The 17,494-nt window shown below is 55.2% G+C and overlaps 1 protein-coding gene across 2 annotated transcripts in view; it reads right to left on the bottom strand.

Moving 5' to 3' along the window:
• Positions 1 to 1,323: 1,323 nt before the first annotated feature.
• KIAA1755 (KIAA1755 ortholog) overlaps positions 1,324 to 17,494 on the bottom strand; it is a 39,697-nt gene continuing 23,526 nt past the window's right edge. Inside the window, exons 6-14 of one of the 2 annotated variants that reach the window (XM_041733474.1) lie at positions 16,430 to 16,523; positions 15,508 to 15,594; positions 13,876 to 13,992; positions 12,041 to 12,139; positions 10,995 to 11,143; positions 8,840 to 8,978; positions 7,513 to 7,635; positions 6,692 to 6,913; positions 1,324 to 2,758 (exon numbers count right to left, since the gene is read on the bottom strand). In XM_041733474.1, the coding sequence (XP_041589408.1) occupies positions 2,057 to 2,758; positions 6,692 to 6,913; positions 7,513 to 7,635; positions 8,840 to 8,978; positions 10,995 to 11,143; positions 12,041 to 12,139; positions 13,876 to 13,992; positions 15,508 to 15,594; positions 16,430 to 16,523 (1,732 nt within the window). In that variant the 3' untranslated portion in view covers positions 1,324 to 2,056. The remainder of the gene's footprint in view (positions 2,759 to 6,691; positions 6,914 to 7,512; positions 7,636 to 8,839; positions 8,979 to 10,994; positions 11,144 to 12,040; positions 12,140 to 13,875; positions 13,993 to 15,507; positions 15,595 to 16,429; positions 16,524 to 17,494) is intronic. The other variant, XM_041733475.1, reaches the window with a different exon arrangement.

Here is a 17,494-nt window from a genome sequence, read left to right as displayed (position 1 = left end):
TCCTGCATCCTCAGGCCAGTCTGGACGAAGGCAGAAGAGTGGAATGCAAGAACGTGGGCTGGCCTGGGTTGGGGGGCCAGCTCAGACCCTAGCCTCAAGTGTGGCCCCACAGTACCCCACCTCGTCGTGTCGCAGGGGAAACACCCAAGTAGTTGATTACAACTGCAGTTCCCTGCCATGCCCTGGCTCCAAGGGTCTGATTTTAATTATCTGGGTGGGACCCCCTAGGAAGCTGCCTTTGATCAACTCTGCTCATGGTTCTGAGGCAGACAAGCCACAGACCACACCTGAAGAAATCTAGAGTCTTAGAAGATTCCTGAAGCCAACTTGGGCATTGAGGTTTGTGTTGCTTTCTCTGCTGAGCTGTTTCCCAAAAAACTTGCCTGGCACTCCCAGGCACACTCCCATCCAGCTTCCTTCTCTTTCCAGAGTTGAGCTGAGTGCCCCACCCTCTGCCCGGAGCTAGGAAGATTCCAGGGCCAGGCTGCCAGGGGCCACCTTATTAATATATCCTAGGCAGGCACAGGGCCTCATACTTTCCCAGCATCATGACATTCAGGGGAGGCGCTAGCAGGGGTTACTCTGAGCCAAGTGAAAGGCTGGCTGTCTTCTAGATACCCTAGAAAGGACAGTTGGGGTGAGGTAGAGAGAGATAGGTAGGAGGCTACGTGACCAGGCTCACAGAAATCCCAGAAATGCTGAGGCCTAACAAAACCAGAGATAAGGGAACAAACCAGACTAACCTGCCCTGGGCATCAGCGGTAGGGTCTTTTTATGGCAGCCACACTGTGACCAACCAAGAATAACCATACCCCATGGAAGAAGTGAGCCATTAAAGATGTTGTCACCAGTCCTTACTCAGACCAAGCCATCCCAAAAATGATAAGGCCACAGGCTCCCCAGTTAGTTCTAAATAAGACTGTCGGTGGAGGCTCATGTTGGCAACACTATTGGGACCCCTCTCACTCCTGAGAGCTTTTTCTGTACCCTTGCTTCATAAAACTCTATCACTTTACTCATTCTCTTTTGTCCTCGAGACTCATTCTTGGACTCTGTGAGACAAGAAACTCGCGCTCCCGCTTTACTCTGAGATCGGAGGTGTCAAGGCCTTCCCACCTTGTCCTCCTGTTGGATGGGGATGTGGCTCCCTACTCTCACCCAAACCCAACCACCAGCAGAACCCCACCTAAGACCCGGGGCACCAGAAGCTGTGCCTAAAGAGAGATGGGGATCCGGGGAGTGGGGGAGTGAAAGTCGAAGAGTCTGAGGAGATGTGTGGGGAGAGGAAGCTAGAACATCATCGGGGGAGAAGGTTCTCTCTGGAGTGCGTGGCGGGGGACAAGATCTCTTGGGGTTCCTGGACTGTGAGACTGATGGCCCTTGTGCGTGGGAGGCGCCAGGGAGAGAGCAGAGAGTGCATGCCCTGCCCTTACTTACTCCTTCAGGGTACACTGACTGGCTTCCAGCAGATGATTCTCTTTGCCCCAGGCCGGCCCAGAGAATAAACAGTCAGCATGCGGTGATTTACTTGACAACACGCCCTTTATTCCCTTCCCACACTCACCTCCTCCCTGTGGTTCCTGGAATCACTGCCAAATAAACAGGCACTGGAATCCTTGTCTCGGATCAGAAGCCACTCCCCGGAATCTCCCCACTCATGGCAACTATGCCCCCGCCCCGGGCTCCAAGGAGAAGCTAATACACCCCCGAACTCCAGATGGGTGTCAGGCTTGCCAAGACCTCTGGAAGGGTCTGTACCAACAGCTCCATCCACGATGGGACGCGGGGCTTACGGAGTCTCCCAGGCTCTACGGTGTCCTGCCTTGCCCTCAGTACTCTCTATTCCGATTGAGTCAGGTCTTCCTAGAGTTTTCTAGAGCTGGGAATGAGTTCGGGTTCTTACCCTCTCCTAGCATGGGCCAAACATACAGCGAGTGCTCAGGAGCCAGGTCCAGATAGGATCAGCCAGGGCTCCCCAGCTTCCTCTTGTCCCTGGGCCCCTTCCCAGCCACCACCCCCCCACCCCGGAGCCTGGTGCGATTGGAGGGGGTCCTAGCTAGAGGGATGCAGGGGGACTCGTCTGGGGGGAGTCCTCCAGGGACGTCTGTGAGTCTGTCCCCTCTGAGGAGAAGCTGCCCCCCGTGGGATGGGGGGTCTGACTCTGCCTGGGGAGTCGCTGCCAGGAGAAGAGGGGGGCCAGGAAGCCCTCAGGGGCAGGAAACGGAAATGGCTCATGGGGGCCTTTGCCTTCATCAGCCTCTCGGGCCTGGCCAACGTCCTGCGGCAAAAGGCCTGCCTGCAAATTTCTGTTCTGCCCCTCTCTGGGGGCCCGAGGCCAATAGGAATTTGGCGAACGGTCCAGGCCTAGTGAATCCTGGAGGGGCAGGCCTGGCCTTCCCCTGGAAGTAACATCTCCATTCAGACTCTGGCCCTTGGCAGCTGCCCTTCTGAGTCCCAAGTGTGCTGAGGGGGCAGTGGGCCCTTCTGGGCATGGACAGTGGGCTAGTGCCTTCTTCAGGAGAGTCTGGATCTCCTCGTGTCTCACCCGGGCCTCCTCCCACAGGTCCTGGCCCAGGCCCTCCTGGCTCAGAGAGGCCACCTGCAGCTCCATGGCCGTGAGCTTCTCTGCAGGGAACTCAGACGCCAGTCGCTGCAGGTAGCGGAGGAGGCGGCGCTGGTCTCCAGGGCTGGCCCTTTGGGTCTTGCCCAGCCTGAGCTGTCTCATCAGGTCCTGACAGTCCATGTGAAACCAGGTCATCTGGGGGCGAGAAGAGGGGGATGAGGAGTTCAGACTACGAGTGGGACTGTGGGGCTCCATGAGGAAAAGGATGCGCCTTTCCAAGCAGAGAGTAAGTATTCCTGGGCTGAATTCCTAAGAAATGCCCAATCAGTGACCTGGCCTCCTCTGTGTGCCATGAGGGTCTCTGCCATCAATGAAGGCAACGGTTTCCCTCTCTTCCCTGAGGTAAACACACCTGCGATCAGTAAAGGGCCCCTAGCACCCCTTGGATCCTCAGGCATGGTCTCACAGACCCAGAGGGCCAGCAAAGACTTAGCCCCTCGGGGGCTCAGTTATTCCTTCTCGAGAAGATGAGATTGTACTAGATGATCATTCGGGTTCTTGGATTGTGGTAACAATTGTCTTCCCGCCTTATGAGTGACACGGAGAGAAGTGTCTAGTGGATGTTAATTGAGCACCGACTGTTTGCTGGGTTCTATGCATCTCGGGTAGGATCACACTGAACTGTACCAGTAGCCCATTTTACAGAGGAGGAAACCAAGGCTCAGAGACGTGAAATCTCTTGCCCCAGGTCATGCTGCAAGTCAGTGGAGAGCTGGGATTTGAACTCAGATGTGTCCAGCCTTAGACTCCGATGTGTCCACGCACCTCCTTGCACGGGAGAGACTGGCCCAGGCAGGGTGGTGCGGCGCAGTCACCATCAAGACCGCCAGCCAACCCGGGCCCGGGCTCCCCTCACTCTGCCCCATTTTAGGATGTGGCCTGTCCCTACTTCACCCACAAAATGTCTGCAGGCTGCAAAGGAGCCAGCACATTCCCAGCAGCTCGTGAAAAACATAATCTTTCTCTCCATTAATTTAGGAGCCGACAGCGAGCTGTTAGCTGTGGGGATTGAGAACCGTTTTCTCCAAGGAAACCATCTTTCCGCGGATTAAGGGAACTTGTCTTTAGATAAATGGCTTCATATTGGCGGAAGCACACGGAGCTCACGGCTGGGGAAGGGCTCCATAAATCTCTGTTAGCGGCACAATTGTTTTATTATTATTTAGTGCCAAAGCTGTGGTCCACGCGCTCTCGGCCTGGGGCTGAGTGCAGCCCCAGGGCTGTCCTGTCTGTCGGTCGGTCTGGGACCCCATCTCCTAGGCTGAGCCGCACGGGGATGGGTAGCCCTCCGAGATCATCTTGCCCAAGCCTGGATCGTGTGGATTAAGAGGAGCAGGGGCCTGCTGCCAGGTCAGTGAGATGGCCGGGGTGGGATTCCAGGGTTGAGGCCACCTCCTGTCTGACTTCCAGGCCTGGCACGGGTGGCCAGGGGTAGGGGGGGATCTATCCTCCCGCTTGCCGCCCCCCCCCCCCCCAGTCTTCCTTCCTCTGCCTCACTCCTCGCTCTTCCTGTAGCTACTTGGCCTCTGTGGGGGCCGACCCTGCACCTGGCACCAGGGATGCATGAGGACACAGTCCGGGGCTCACCTCCCCAGTCACAACAGGCAAGCAGGGGAGGAAGCCACAGGATAATTGCAGATGGTGAGGAGCACCGTGAAGTGAAAAAAACAGGGTGACTGCAGGGATGGGGGGCCAGGCGGTCGGGAAGGGCGGCGGCCAGGAGGGGACCTGCGAGCTGAGCCTGCAGAAAGCAAGGCAGCAGCCGGTCTTGAGGCAGATGGTTCCCCAAGGAGGGAGCCGCAAGTGCAAAGGCGCAGAGCTGCAGCGAGATGGCTTTATGGGGCTGAAATCGGCTAAAATTAGTAAGCAAGGGAGAGAAGCTGCCAGATGCCCTTAACCCATGAGGCATTCCACGCTCCTACTGCTGCTAATGATGATCATATTGGTGTCGATAATAATAACACCAAATTTGAGTAAAGCCCCAGGGGGTGAGGGTTTACTTACATTTCGTTTCATTCTCTCACTACCCAGCAAGGCTGGCACCAGAGCCAAGGGTTCTGGGTTTGAATCTCAGCTCTGCCACTTTCCAACTGTGTGACCCTGGAGAGTTATTTGACCTTTCTGTGTTTCCTGGTGCATAAAATGGGCATAATAATAGCACCTGCCTCAGAGAGTTGGTGTGACAATGAAATGACCTGTGAAATGACGGACAGGGCCCACCACATAATAACTCCAAAAGCATTGGTTATGATTACTATGACGATCGCTATTACTGATGAGGAGCTGAGGCCCAGAGCAGAGAAGACCGTCGCTGAGGTCACACGGCCTGTGCAGGCAGGAGCTGCCCCCCTGGCTCTAAGCCCCAGATTCTGGCACCGCCTGGCTCTCTGCTGTCAGCTGGGAGTGGGGGTCCCTTCACTGCCACTGTCATATCCCTTGCCGGCTGCCCTGCAGAGACAGAGTGGCCTGTTCTTGCAGTGCCCCAGGCGGGCCTTGACCAGAGTCCCTCCTGCTGCCCTCTGAAGCATCCGGTGTTCATTGTCTGCTCTGTGCTAGACCAGCCTGACAGCTGGGAGGCTGGGGTCAGGCCCTTGCCACACTCTGTCCTCAGGGGCAAGTGCGAGGGGGCAAGTCTGAGGACCCTGGGCCTGGGCCAGAGCTGTGGGTTCTTGTCCCATCTGGGGTGCAGCTCTCTGGGGCTGTACCTTGTCCTCCTAAGCCTCAGTTCCCCATCAGAAAAATGAGAGATGTGGCTAAATGGCTAAATGGTGGGGAGGGTCTTAAGTCAAATCCTGCTTGGCCACCAGTCCTCTGGGGAATCATGAGTGAGGCACTCTCCTCTTTAGGTACCCTTTCCTCATAAAGATATGGTGAGATTAGGGGTGCCTAGATGGCTCAGTCAGCAGAGTGTGTGACCTGATCTCGGGGTTGTGAGCTTGAACCTCACATTGGGTATAGAGCCTACTTTAAAAAAAATAAATGGAAAAAAAAATTATGAGATCAAAACAAGCATGTGTCTGGCACGGAGTCCACAGTCACTAATGTGGGCTACTCTGATAATGATCGTACCATCATCATCACCATCATCATCACAACCAGTTGAACAGGGGAATCTGTTACCACCGGCCTTCTCACTGTTGGAGAAGAACACAGAGCATCACGAATGCATCTGTGTTTGGATTCCAGCTCTCTTCTGCAGCCTTGGGCAAGTGGTCTTAGGCAAGTCCCTTCCTTCCCCTCTCAGGGCCTCAGTCTGCTCATCTGTAAAATGGGACTGCTCAGCCTGGCGACACTGGATTGCCGAGGGATGATGGATGCCAAGCAATGGAGTTCCCCTTGCCTCCTACCCCAGCACTGCCCCACTCCCATCCACCAGAGGAGCCCTACCTTCTCCTCCCCGCTCTTGGCCAAACTCTGGGCTCCCGGCAAGGGCCGAGGCCTCTGCTCTGAGGGTGCTCAGAAAAACCCCTGGGCCCACCCTGCGCCGACTGTCCATCCCCTTTCCCCAGCTCCTGCTGTCTGTGCCGGACAAGGTGGGGCATGGGAAAGAGCACTAGAATGGTGTCATGGGCTGGCTGTGTGACGCTGGCTGAGTGACAACCCTTCTTTGATCCTGTTTCCCCAGCCAAAGGAGTAGGATAAGGTCAACATTCTTAAGGCGGGTCTGGCCACCAGAAGTTGTCAGCTGGGAGCTGACAGGTAGCAGAGAGCTACCTGTGGAGACAAAGTCCACAGCTTTGATTGGATTCTCGGAAATCCCTGGCCTCCTTTCCCCTAATCCCAGCGTTTAAGAAGCAGATGATTTCTGAGTGTCCTTTGAGAGCTGGGGAGCCGCCTGGGTTAGTGGGACAAGCTGGGGTCAGAGATCAGCCAGGACTGATTTAGGGGAGCAACCTATCCTCTCACACGTTGCTTCTCTTCTAGAAAACGCTAGGTAATGCTCTCCTGCCACCCCACAGGACTACAGAATGAATCACACTAAGAACCCAGGGCCGCGTGCGGGTTCCCAGGCTCCCTCCCGGCTGGGGTGGGCAGGAGTGGTCTGGGCAGGGGAGCCACGAGGCTCACCTTCCTGCAGAAGTGGTACAGGTGCAGCAGCGTCTCCAGGTCTGTGCGCTGCCGCTCGGCCGCCATGTAGAAGTGGGTCAGCTTCGCCTGGAAGGCCCGCCGGGTGGAGGCCAAGGCCGCCAGTTCCGGACACTCCGCTCCTCCGGCCTCTCTGGTGCCTTCGGCCGCAGCTCCCAGCTGAGCCGCCTCCTTGGACAGCTCCAGGCCACGGCGGTACTGGGCCTGGGCGGGGACAGGGGGCGTCCACTCAGCTCCCATCTTGGCTGAGGCCTCCTCCAGAGGCCAGGAACCTCTGCTGCCCCGCCGCTGAACTGCGGGTCTGTAAGTTGGGGGCCAGGCCTCTGCCTCAGCAGCTCACTTGCCTAGCTCAGACTCTGTTTAGTGTCACCTCCTTCTGGAAGACTTCCCTGACCCCGGGCCTGGGTTAGGGGCTCCTGTTGTGTGTCCCTTTCTGTTTCCCTGTTTGTCTGCCCCCAGAGCTCCCTGAGGACTGAGAAGGGGCTGAGTCACCGTGTCCTAGGGTCCACTACATCAAGGGTACAAATTCCTTGCCCACCACCTCTAAGGCCGACCCCGGAATCTGTATTTTATGAAATCTGCCAGGGATTTGGAGATAGGTCTTTTTTGGATGTGGTGGTCCAGGAAGGATTCTTGGAGGAGACAGCATCTAAGCTGAACCCTCTGTGATCTAAGCTGGTCTTCTCTGTGTCTCTGGAAGTTTCTTCATACTCTCCTACCTCCACACCTTTCCCCACAGGGCCCCCCTCCTCCACTGCCTTCTCCATTTGCTCTGGTCCTGTGTCCCAGTCTTAGGAACGCACCGCAGCCTGAAGGAAGAAGTCCTCAAACTCGGCGTGGGCCTTCTCTATAGTCTCCAAGCTTGTGTCTTTGGGGGTCAGCACTTGCAGGCACCGGCTCCCCTCCTGCTCCATCCAGCTGCTGACCTAGGGTAGGGGAGGGAGGTTTGGACATGGAGGGCGGGTGCCTGGGGGGACGTCCCTTAGCTAGTTCCCCAACTTCCTTGGCGGTGGGGATCTTCTTGTCCTCAGTTATTCAGTGGCTGGGCCTATGCCCATTGGCCTAGACTGAGGCCTTCCCAGTTCTGGGGAGGAGGGACAGTTTGGGGAGGGTGGGTGTATTGTCACAATTTTCAAATACCTGAAGGGGAGATGACTCCCTGAGTGGGACCCCAGTACTACTGTGGTACCCTGGCCAATACCATGCACAAAGTAAGCCTTCTGGGCATGCTTGTCCGAATGAAGTCACGGGGTGGCGAATTTCAGCTTGCGATAACCACTTGGTGCCACCATTCATAAGAGGCAGCTTTGAGAGTAATGAGCTCCCCATCTCCAGGGGTATGCATACAGTGCCAGAGGAAAAGCTGCCTTCTGTAGAGTCGGGTGCACCAGTGCTGTGAAGTAAGGTGCAATGAACTCACTATGTGAACTGGGCAAGTCACTTCCTCCTTCTGGGCTTCAGTTTACTCAGTGGCATAATGGGGTAGACATGAGGATTCAGCAAGGGATGGAGGGGATACAATGGCTCTTGAACCCATGAGCAGAAGTTCCCTTCTTATTCTGGGACTATGTATTCCCTTGTTTTATCCTCCAAAAGCCTGGTGTGGCAGGCACTACTATTATTCCCCGTTGAATGGATGGGGAAACTGAGGCAGAGAACAGTTAAATAACCTGCCTAGGGTCAGAGTCAGTGCTGGAGCCAGGATCAGAGCCCACACCGGCTCTGTGATAAAGGGATGCACTAGTTCTAGGCGCCAGCAGTCAGAGTAGTGATGCCAGGTGTGGGCTCCAGGATCGCCAGGTGTGTGACCACAGGCAGGTGATGTAATGTCTCCCAGCCTCAGTGTCCTCATCGATGAGTGGGAGAAATCCTGGCATCTTCCCACATCACCGGTAAGTGATAAGGTTGGAAAATCATGGCAGACACAAAGGCTCCGGCCCAGGGCTTGGCAGGGTAAGTATGGCTTTTGGGGTTAGGTCTTCACTGGTTGGGCACTCATGTAGCGCCGTCATGTGCCATGTCACGGGACACCAGCCTTGGGTCCTTACACCAGAGGGAGTGCCTGGCTGGGGCAGGGCCCGGGGCCTGGGGCAGGGGCTTCCCTGTGGAGAGGCCAGCCTCCCCTTTCACCTGGTGGATGGCAGCTTCCAGGCGGCCCAGTCGGATGCGGAGCTCCAGCCTCCCCAGGAGGTGGTTAGATGCAGTGACCAGGACATGCAGCTGCTCATCCACGAGGCCGTACAAGGTGACAGCTTCAGCCAGATGGCTCCTGGGAGATGGAAGAGAGGGAAAGGGGGCCCAAAATCTTCCTCCCCACCAGTACTCCTGCCCAGCACAGGCCTGCCCCCTGCAACCCCTACCAATTCTCTGGTTCCAGCCTGGGTATTCCAGCTGCTGCCTTGCTGTGTGACCTTGGGCAGGTCCCTATACCTCTCTGGACCTTAGACCTGGCCTTCCATGGGACTGAGAAGACCAGAGCACACAGCAGGAAGCCAAATGACCCTCCCCTTCCCTGGGAGGGTATGAAGTGACCTGGACAGATCCGGGTTCCAATCTTAACACCTACCCTAAGCCAACTGAATCAGACTTTGAGTACGGCCTGGACATCAGTGCTTTCTAAAGCTTCTTAGATGGTTCCAGGGGGGCGGTAGGGGCTGAGAACCAGCCCTCACACATTCAGACCTCTTACCACAGGGCCCACCACACAGTGTTTGTTAGCACTTATCATTTCTATTGTAATGGTGGTGACTGGCCGGAACACGCCCTTCCAGCCTCGCTTCCATTTTACAGATGGGGACTGAGGTCCAGAGAGAACTGACTAGTGCGTGGCATTCCGAATTGAAACCTGGTCTGCGGCTTTTTTGCACATAGTTTTTTAAAAGTCGGCAAAGCCAATAAGACGTAAGTGAAGAGGCACAGACAGGATTGGGGCATGGTAACACTCCAGGGAAGGAGGGACCTCAGGGCTCTTCCCGACACCCCTCAAATCCCACCCAACCCCTCCTCTGCCCTCCGAGGTCTTACTCCAGAAGGAGATGGAAGGAAAGCCTGCTACCCATGCTCTGGGCCTCCTCATCTGCCTGCAGCTGCCCACAGATCACTGCCCTTCCCGGGAGGAAGGTGAGGCCCAGGGCCGGGATGGAAAATGCTCTGTGCCTGGGGGCACAGAGGGCCGCGGGGGTGGGCGGGCAGAGCTGCAGGGACCCGGCGGCTCAGGTGGGAGCACAGCGCCCCCTGGCGGAGCTGCTGGTGGCCAACGGTCTGCAGAGGCCTGGGGGGGGCCGGAGGAGCCAGACCGCCAGCCCCGGAGGCCCGGTCACTCGGGGAAGGACAGTGCCAGCCCCGCCGGGCCCTGGGCCAGGCAGGGGGACGCGCCCAGCGCCAGCACCCACGTCAGCGTGAATCTGTCTGCAGCTGCAGCTCGGGGTGGCGTGTTCAAGAGTCTGGGCCAGGCTGCGTGGGTTGAAGTCCTGACCCCACCACACCCCGGCTGTGTGATCCTGGGAAAGTCACTCAGCCTCTCTCTGGGCCTCAGGCTCCTCCACAGTAAAATGAGGATAATGCTAGACTCCACCTAGTGGGAGTGAAACAAGTTAATATTCACAAAGCCCTCAGCATGAGGCTGCGCTCGTACTAAGTGCTATTTAGGTGTTGGTTACACAAAATTATTCTCGGGTGCTTGGGTAAACTTTGTTTTGTTGTTTGTTCTAATGGAGATAAAATATCGCCAATTACTGGCTGATTTAATTACCGACTTGCACCCCCACCCCTATATTTAAGAAAACTGGTACTGGCCAAGAATATATATGTGTTTGTTTTGTGACACAGCATGGGGTTGTCTCGGGCAGGCTGAAGAGCCCACCAGGGAAGGCAGGGTCTGCAGGGGTTGCTGCTCAGATGTCCTGGCTGTCAGGGCATTTCTCAGAGCCCTGGTCACCCATCGGCCAAATGAGGACTATATGGCCCTCACAAGGTTCTTTTGAGGGATAAACAGATGGACCCTTGAAGGGACTCAGCCCAGTGTCTTAGAAAGTCAGAAAAAGTGCTTGAGGGTGGCCTGGAATGAGCAGGGGCCGTCCTCTGATACCTACCTCGGGCTGAAGACGGCCAGGGCTGAAGGAGGGGGAGCAGAGAAGGGACGGGGATCTTACCAAAGCCTCTGCACAGGAGACGGGCCCTGCAAATGCCCATCTTAGGCGTCCTTAGCGCCCTCCTGGTGTGTCCCAGCTCCAAGCCCTCAGGCCAGGGAACAAAGGTGGGGGAGGATAAGCCTGGGTGTTGGTACCTGACGTCGGGGTTGAAGTCCAGCCGACCAGCTTCCTGCCGCAGCCTGGCCAGAGTGGCTCCCCCTTCCCGCTGGAGGCCCAGCAGGCCTGGGTCCCTCAGCACGGCCTCCATCAGCTCCTTGGACTTGCTCAGACACCTGGAGGCCTCCTGTCAGTGTAGGGAGGTGACCTGAGGCTCAGTCCCCACTCTCACTCTACACCCAGATCAGGCCTGACTGCCCCAGTAGTGGCATTCGAGGTCCTGCAGAAATCTGTCCTTTCTATTTGTAAAATGTCTCCTTGAGCCACTCTTCCTCTTGTCGCCATGGCAACCTCACTGGTCCAAGCGCCATCATCTCTCTGGGACACTCATCTCAGCCTCTTCACTGGTCTCCCTGCTGCTCTCTGGCTCCCCACCCCCTGCAGTCTGCTCCCCACACGGCAGCTGGACGGATCTCAAGGTGCCAAGGTGTTCATCCCACTGCGTAAAAGTGGGCTTCCCTGCCAGCTAAGAGTCAAATCCCAGCCCAGCTCCTTGATACAGCCTCCACCGGATTAGAAGATCCTCCAGCTGTCCTCTTCTTCGCCTAACCCACTCCCACCACTCAGCTCTACGTTGGCCTCCGTGCCACTCTCAGACATACCAGAACAATTCCATCTCAACACTTAGCACAGATTTGCCCTCCTATTCCATGGCTAGCTCCTTCTCATGCTCAGGTGGCAACTTAAATACCATCTCTTTAGGGAGGCCTTCCCTCTTTCCTTATTGTTCTTGATCTTTCATGACATTTGGCTCAATTTATAACTACATACCCATTTTTCATTTACTTTTTTAATGACTGCCTCTGCCACTGTACCACTAACCACTCCAAGGGCAGGGATGAGTCGGCTTGCCCAGGCTGGGTCTCCAGGGCCTGACACATAGTGAGTGTCCAATAAACATTAGTCCAGTGAATGGATGAAAAATGGGATGATGATGCCCACTGTGCCAGTCCCCTTCACTGAGCCCTTGCTCCATGGAATCTGGGCTGTAGCGGGGCTTCCCCACCCCATGTGCCTGGCTCACCTGCACCCCTCCAGGGGGGTGACTCTTCTCAAACTGCTTGATGGAAGCCTTTAGCAAGGAGGAGGCCTGGCGGAGGTCAGCTAGGAAAGGGTCCAACTTCTGCAGGATGGGAGGCCAGAGTGGGGGTGTTAGCCTGGACCAGTGAGGACGGTGCCTGGCCCCCTCCAGGAGGACACAGGGTGGGTGTCGGACAGTGGTTCTCAAACTTTAGCTGCATCAGAATCACCTGGAGGGCTGGTTAAACTCCAGACTGCTGAGCTCCACTCCTGAGTTCCTGATTTAATTTTGGGGGGTGGGGTCTGAGAGCATGCATCTCTAACAAGTTCCCAGGTGGTGCTGATGCTGCTGGTCCAGAGACCACACTCTGAGAACCACTGGCGCTGGGAATGAGAGAGGGAGAGAAAAGAAGACCCAAGGAATCCCCTTGGGGAAGAGGAAGGAGCAGGTGTGGGAGGGTGGAGCTAGGAGACATCCTCTGTTGGGTCCCACTCCAACCCAACTCCACCATTGACTGGCTGTGAGACCTTGAGCAAGTTGCCTAGCCTCTCTGTGCCTCTGTTTCCTCCTCTGTAAAATGGGATGGCAGTAGTTCCTACCTTACAGGCTTGTGTGAGGATGAAATGGGTTCATGTGTGCGAGGCACTAAGTGTATTAGCCATCATCATCATTAGTTTTATATTCTATGGGTTAGATTCTGTTTCAAGGGATGGTTTTAAAGTAAAAATACAGCTCAAAGGCCACTGGATTCATCAGAGGGGAACAGGGGATGAACAGGAAGGCAGATTGCTCAATATATACCCTTTAGTAGCATTTGAATTTTTAATGTACCGCCTGTTCAAAAACAGGCACATGTTCAACAAGAGAGTGCCTGGGCCCCAAACAAATAAATCAACCACCGCATCAGACCGTTAGTGTAGACCAGTGATTCTCACTTGGGGGTGATTTCATCCCCCAGGGGACATTAGGCAAAGTCTGGAGATGATTTTGGTTGTCCTACTTTGTGAGGCACTCCTGTCAGAGTGCATGTAGTGGCCGGAGACGGTGCTAATCATGCTACAATGCACAAGATAGCAACTCCCTACCCCCCTCTAAAAAAAAGAATTACCAGTCCCAAACATGGACAGTGCTAAGGGTGAGCAGCCCTGCTCTAGGGAAAGTCCAGGGTGGCATTTATGAGCACTGGTTTCTGTGCGATTTGAGCCTGGAATCTTCTGTGTGCTGTTGTGCTAGGGCCCCTCCCTGTCCTCTGTGTCCTCATGTGTTAAACTGGGCATGAAATGCCCCCTCCGGGGTCGTGCCGAGGAGAAGCTGAGATCACTCAGGGAAGTAGCCCAGCCCTGGCCCTGGCGGTTTCCTGATCCCCTCCCTCTCTCGGGAGGAAACGAGTCTGCCTCCCCGACCAGCCCCTGTGTTCTCTGAGCTGTGTGGGTCCACAGAACAAATGTCTGTCCATTTATTTTCGGTTAACATCAACACAGCTCTTTGCATGCGCCAGCCACTCTTCTAAGCTCTTCGCCCACGTTAACCCAATTAATCCTCACCACGGCCCCCTCGGGAAGTGCTATCGTTACCCCTTCTGTTTTGTACACAAGGTAAAGGGCTCAGAGAAGATAGATAACTTACCCAAGGTCACACAGCAGAGCTGGGATTGGAACCCAGGCTGTCTGGGCCCGGAGCCCGAGCCCTTCATAACTGTACTCTGCACCCTCATCACAAATGTTTGTTGAATGTCTGTTGTCGAACATGACAGGGTCACTGGATTCCTGAGGCAGGACAGTGAAGGGAGGAAGAGGAGGAGGCAGGGTGTGGGGGGGTGGAGGCTGTGAAGCAGGCACCTGGAAAAACTGCACCCATTCGCTGTGGCAGTAGGGGAAGGGGCCCTCCAGGGCTGGGGGCAGCTGGCTGGGGTCCACGTGGTGGCCAAGAGCCTTCAGGGAGGTCACCGCCTCTACCTGCAGATAAAAGAAGCCAGTCAGGGGAACCAGGGGACTTGGGTGTGGGGACATGTTTGAGAAGGGTCTGCAAGATCCCCGCCCCAACACCACTCCACCCACCACAGGTAGGGCTGGCCTTGGCTTTCTGGGCCAAGGATCTTCTGTGATAAATCAAAATTCAGAATGAGACCCTGGCTAAGGAATGGCAAGTAACAGTGGTCATACTGCCCCTCTCTTAGCCTGTGCCCAAGGCAGACATCACTAATCAATCACAGCACGGGCTCCCTCTAAGCCAGGCTCTTGCTCAGCACAGCTCTCCCGGCAATCGCACAAGCTCATTGAAGCTGACCCTTCTCATGTAACTTCTCTGTAGTCTTTGAACTGTCCTCTGATGACCCACCAAGGTGCTGTGCTTTCTTGGGGTGGATGAAAAAGGTCACCAAATCTTGACAGTATCTTCTAAGACATAGAGGAGGGATGAGGCAGCTGCCTCTCCTGAGCGGGGAAGTTGGAAGCTTATGCCAGGCCCGGCTCCAGAGACCTAAGCTTGGGATTGGGTGGATTCTATTTTTTTTTTTTTTTTTTGGACTCTTCTCTTCTCCTTGGTACTCAAAGTGTGGTCCAGGGACCAGCAGCAGCAGCACCACCTAGGAGCTTCCTAGAGATGCAGAATCCTGGGCCCCATCCAGAACTACTTCATCAGAACCTGCACATTGACAAGGTCCCCAAGGGATTCACTGGCACATAAAAGCACCTCGCTGCTGGCTCACGACGTGCCTCTTTACCAGCGAGGAGGAGGGAAGAGGAAGGAGGCCTTTAAAATCATTTCCTGAAGCAGGGCAGAGGGCAGGGTGCCCACGCTCAGGATTGTAATACATGGCACTAATTAAAGAAAACAGCAGGGCTTTTTCCTACAAAGCCCCAAATCATCTCAGTATCTGAGCTGGAGATACTGAAACACGAGGGAGGGGAATGCAGGAAGACAGAGGCCATAGTATGCCTCTAGCTTGCCATGTGGCCGTGGGCCTGTTTCCCCTTCTGAAAAGAGGGAGGGAGTGGTCAGGGGGTTGAAGGGTTTTTTATTATTTTTTATTTTTTATTTTTTTATTTTTTTTGAAGGGTTTTTTAAAAAAGATTTTGTTATTTTTATTATTTATTATTTATGAGCACGAGCAGAGGGAGAAGGAGAAGTAGACTCCCCACTGAGCAGGGAGCCTGACATGGGGCTTGATCCTGGGACCCTGGGACCATGACCTGAGCTGAAGGCAGATGCCCAACCACCCAAGCCACCCAGGTGCCCCGAGATGAAATAGGTTTCATGCCACCGCAACTACAGTCATGTGGCAGTGTCCCCACAGGGGGTGCTGGGATTGCCAGAGAGAGTGAACTGTATGATTTGGGAACACCTGCCACAGAGGGCAGGCCACCGGGTTGTAGCATCCCACCTTGAACTTGCTGACCTCTACTAGGTTGTTTCATGGTGACCCCTAGCAGGTGAATCTGCACCCCCACTCAGCTCCGCCTCTCCCTCACCTGGATGCCAGGTAACGTCTCCAGCTGGAGAGCAGCCTCCTTCTCCCCCAGGTAGAGCACAGCACGGATGGAGGCTGGGGCCAGAGCCTGCCAGAGAGAACCATTTCAGAGGGGCTCTGCCTAGACCTTCACCAAGCCCCCCTGCTAAGATTCGGGCAAACAGAGAAGAAGTGGGGCACGGCTGGAACATGTATGTGTCATGTTTGGAGGGTGAGTCATTGGGAGTCAATAGAGCAGCAGGTCCAAGCCATGTTACAAACTTCCTGTCCCCTCTGGGCCTCAGTTTCCCCATCTATAAAGTGAGGAGGAGGAGAAGAGATCGGACCGTTAGGTAAGCATACGCCAACCTTCCACTTCCTCGGCTCCCTAAACCAGCTACTTAGGAACCTCTGCTTTCCTCTGGCATTCTGGGCTCACGAGGCTCATGGCACCCAAGTCTAAGCCGATCAGTGTGTTGCATTCCTCTGGCCACAGAGATTGGCTGGTGGATGGACACCTGAGCTTAGGAGACAGAAGGAAACTTGCTGGGACCTCTGGGAAGGCAATCTCTCACTCTTTCTTACTGGACTTAAATGAAAGACCATGAGAAATGGCAGCTGTGGGGAACCTGGCTGAGAATAGCAACCTCCTAGGAGAACCCAGCCAGGCGTGGAGAGACAGGAACCAGGTCTCAGTGACAATATTCAAGCCCCTGCATCCAGCCGTACTTGCAGTTGGATTTAATTTCCGATTGTCAAGTCAATGAACCAATGGACGCCCTCCATCTTCAGGCCTGTCTGCGCTGGGATTTCTGTACCTATAACTAAGAGCACCTGCCTGGGGCTCCTGGGCCCAGCTCTGAGCCCCCTGGGCTCCATGAATGTCACAAGTCCCCTGGAGCTCCCAAGACTTGCTAGGCTGAGGCTGTCCGCCTCCTACTCACCTGGGTGGACTGCAGGGCACTGACCAGACCAGGGTGTGGGGGCTGTTTCCTGGCATCGATCACAACCGCCAGCCCCTTGGTTTTATCTTCAGGCCTGTGGGTGGTAGACAGAGTTGGCAGTCTTGCTGGATGGGCTGGGCTTTTTAGAGGGAAGGACCTAGTGGAAGGGGAGGGAAACTGGCTTCCAGAAGCCTTGATTTATCGGTGAGCTCTTCATCCTACAAGACCAACTGCCAATGCCCACCCCACTCCAGGAAGCCCTCCATGATCCCCCTGCAGGTGGAGTCCATCGCTTTTCTCTTTGGTGTCCCCACAGGACCTCACAAAGCCCTCTGTCACATCGTATAAGCCACTGTCCCAGCCGTGGTAGGTGAGCCGCCCAGCATTCAACCCATCCCTTCCATGTGGCCAGAAGCCTCATTTTGTTCAAGAATCCAAAGCCCTCCAAGCAACAGCACCCCCCCCCACCGGGGGGCTGGTTTATGATTGGTTGAGGTCATCGCTGATGAGCTAATTCCTCTGGCCAATGATTGCTTTAAGTAGGGGTCATATGACATATGACCTCTGTCCAATGAGAAGTGAGGGGACCTCTTGGAAAGACAGACTCTCCTTTAGGAGATTCTTCCTAAGAGCTGGAAAGTGGAGACCAAGAGAGAGAAATTTCCGTATTAGTTGAGACCTCTTGAATGGACTTTGTTACTAGCAGCCGGAACACCCTCACTGGTTCGCGCTGTACTTTTCAGTAATTACCTTAGGATTTCCCAAACGGGCCTAATTGTCTGGACTTGTTAAAATAATCGACTCCTCATCCCCAGCCCTGCCCCATCCCCCCAGACATCTGGCAGCAGGTGCAGGGTGAGGGAGGGGGGTCTGTCTGGTTCCAAGTGCCCTTGGCCATCCCGATGATCAGGCAAGTTGGGAAAATACCTGCCCACCCCCCACCCCCCACCCCAGGCCTCATAGATAAAAGCAGAGGTGGCCAGTGTGGATGGAGGTGGAGTTGTGACGCTGCCATAGTATCTGGTCACCTGGGCATGTTGTTTCATCTTGTTGAGAGTCGATTTC

The sequence above is a fragment of the Vulpes lagopus genome, chromosome 18, assembly GCF_018345385.1.
Source record: "Vulpes lagopus strain Blue_001 chromosome 18, ASM1834538v1, whole genome shotgun sequence".
Lineage (NCBI taxonomy): Eukaryota > Metazoa > Chordata > Mammalia > Carnivora > Canidae > Vulpes > Vulpes lagopus.
This window is presented reverse-complemented; position numbering and strand designations above follow the sequence as displayed.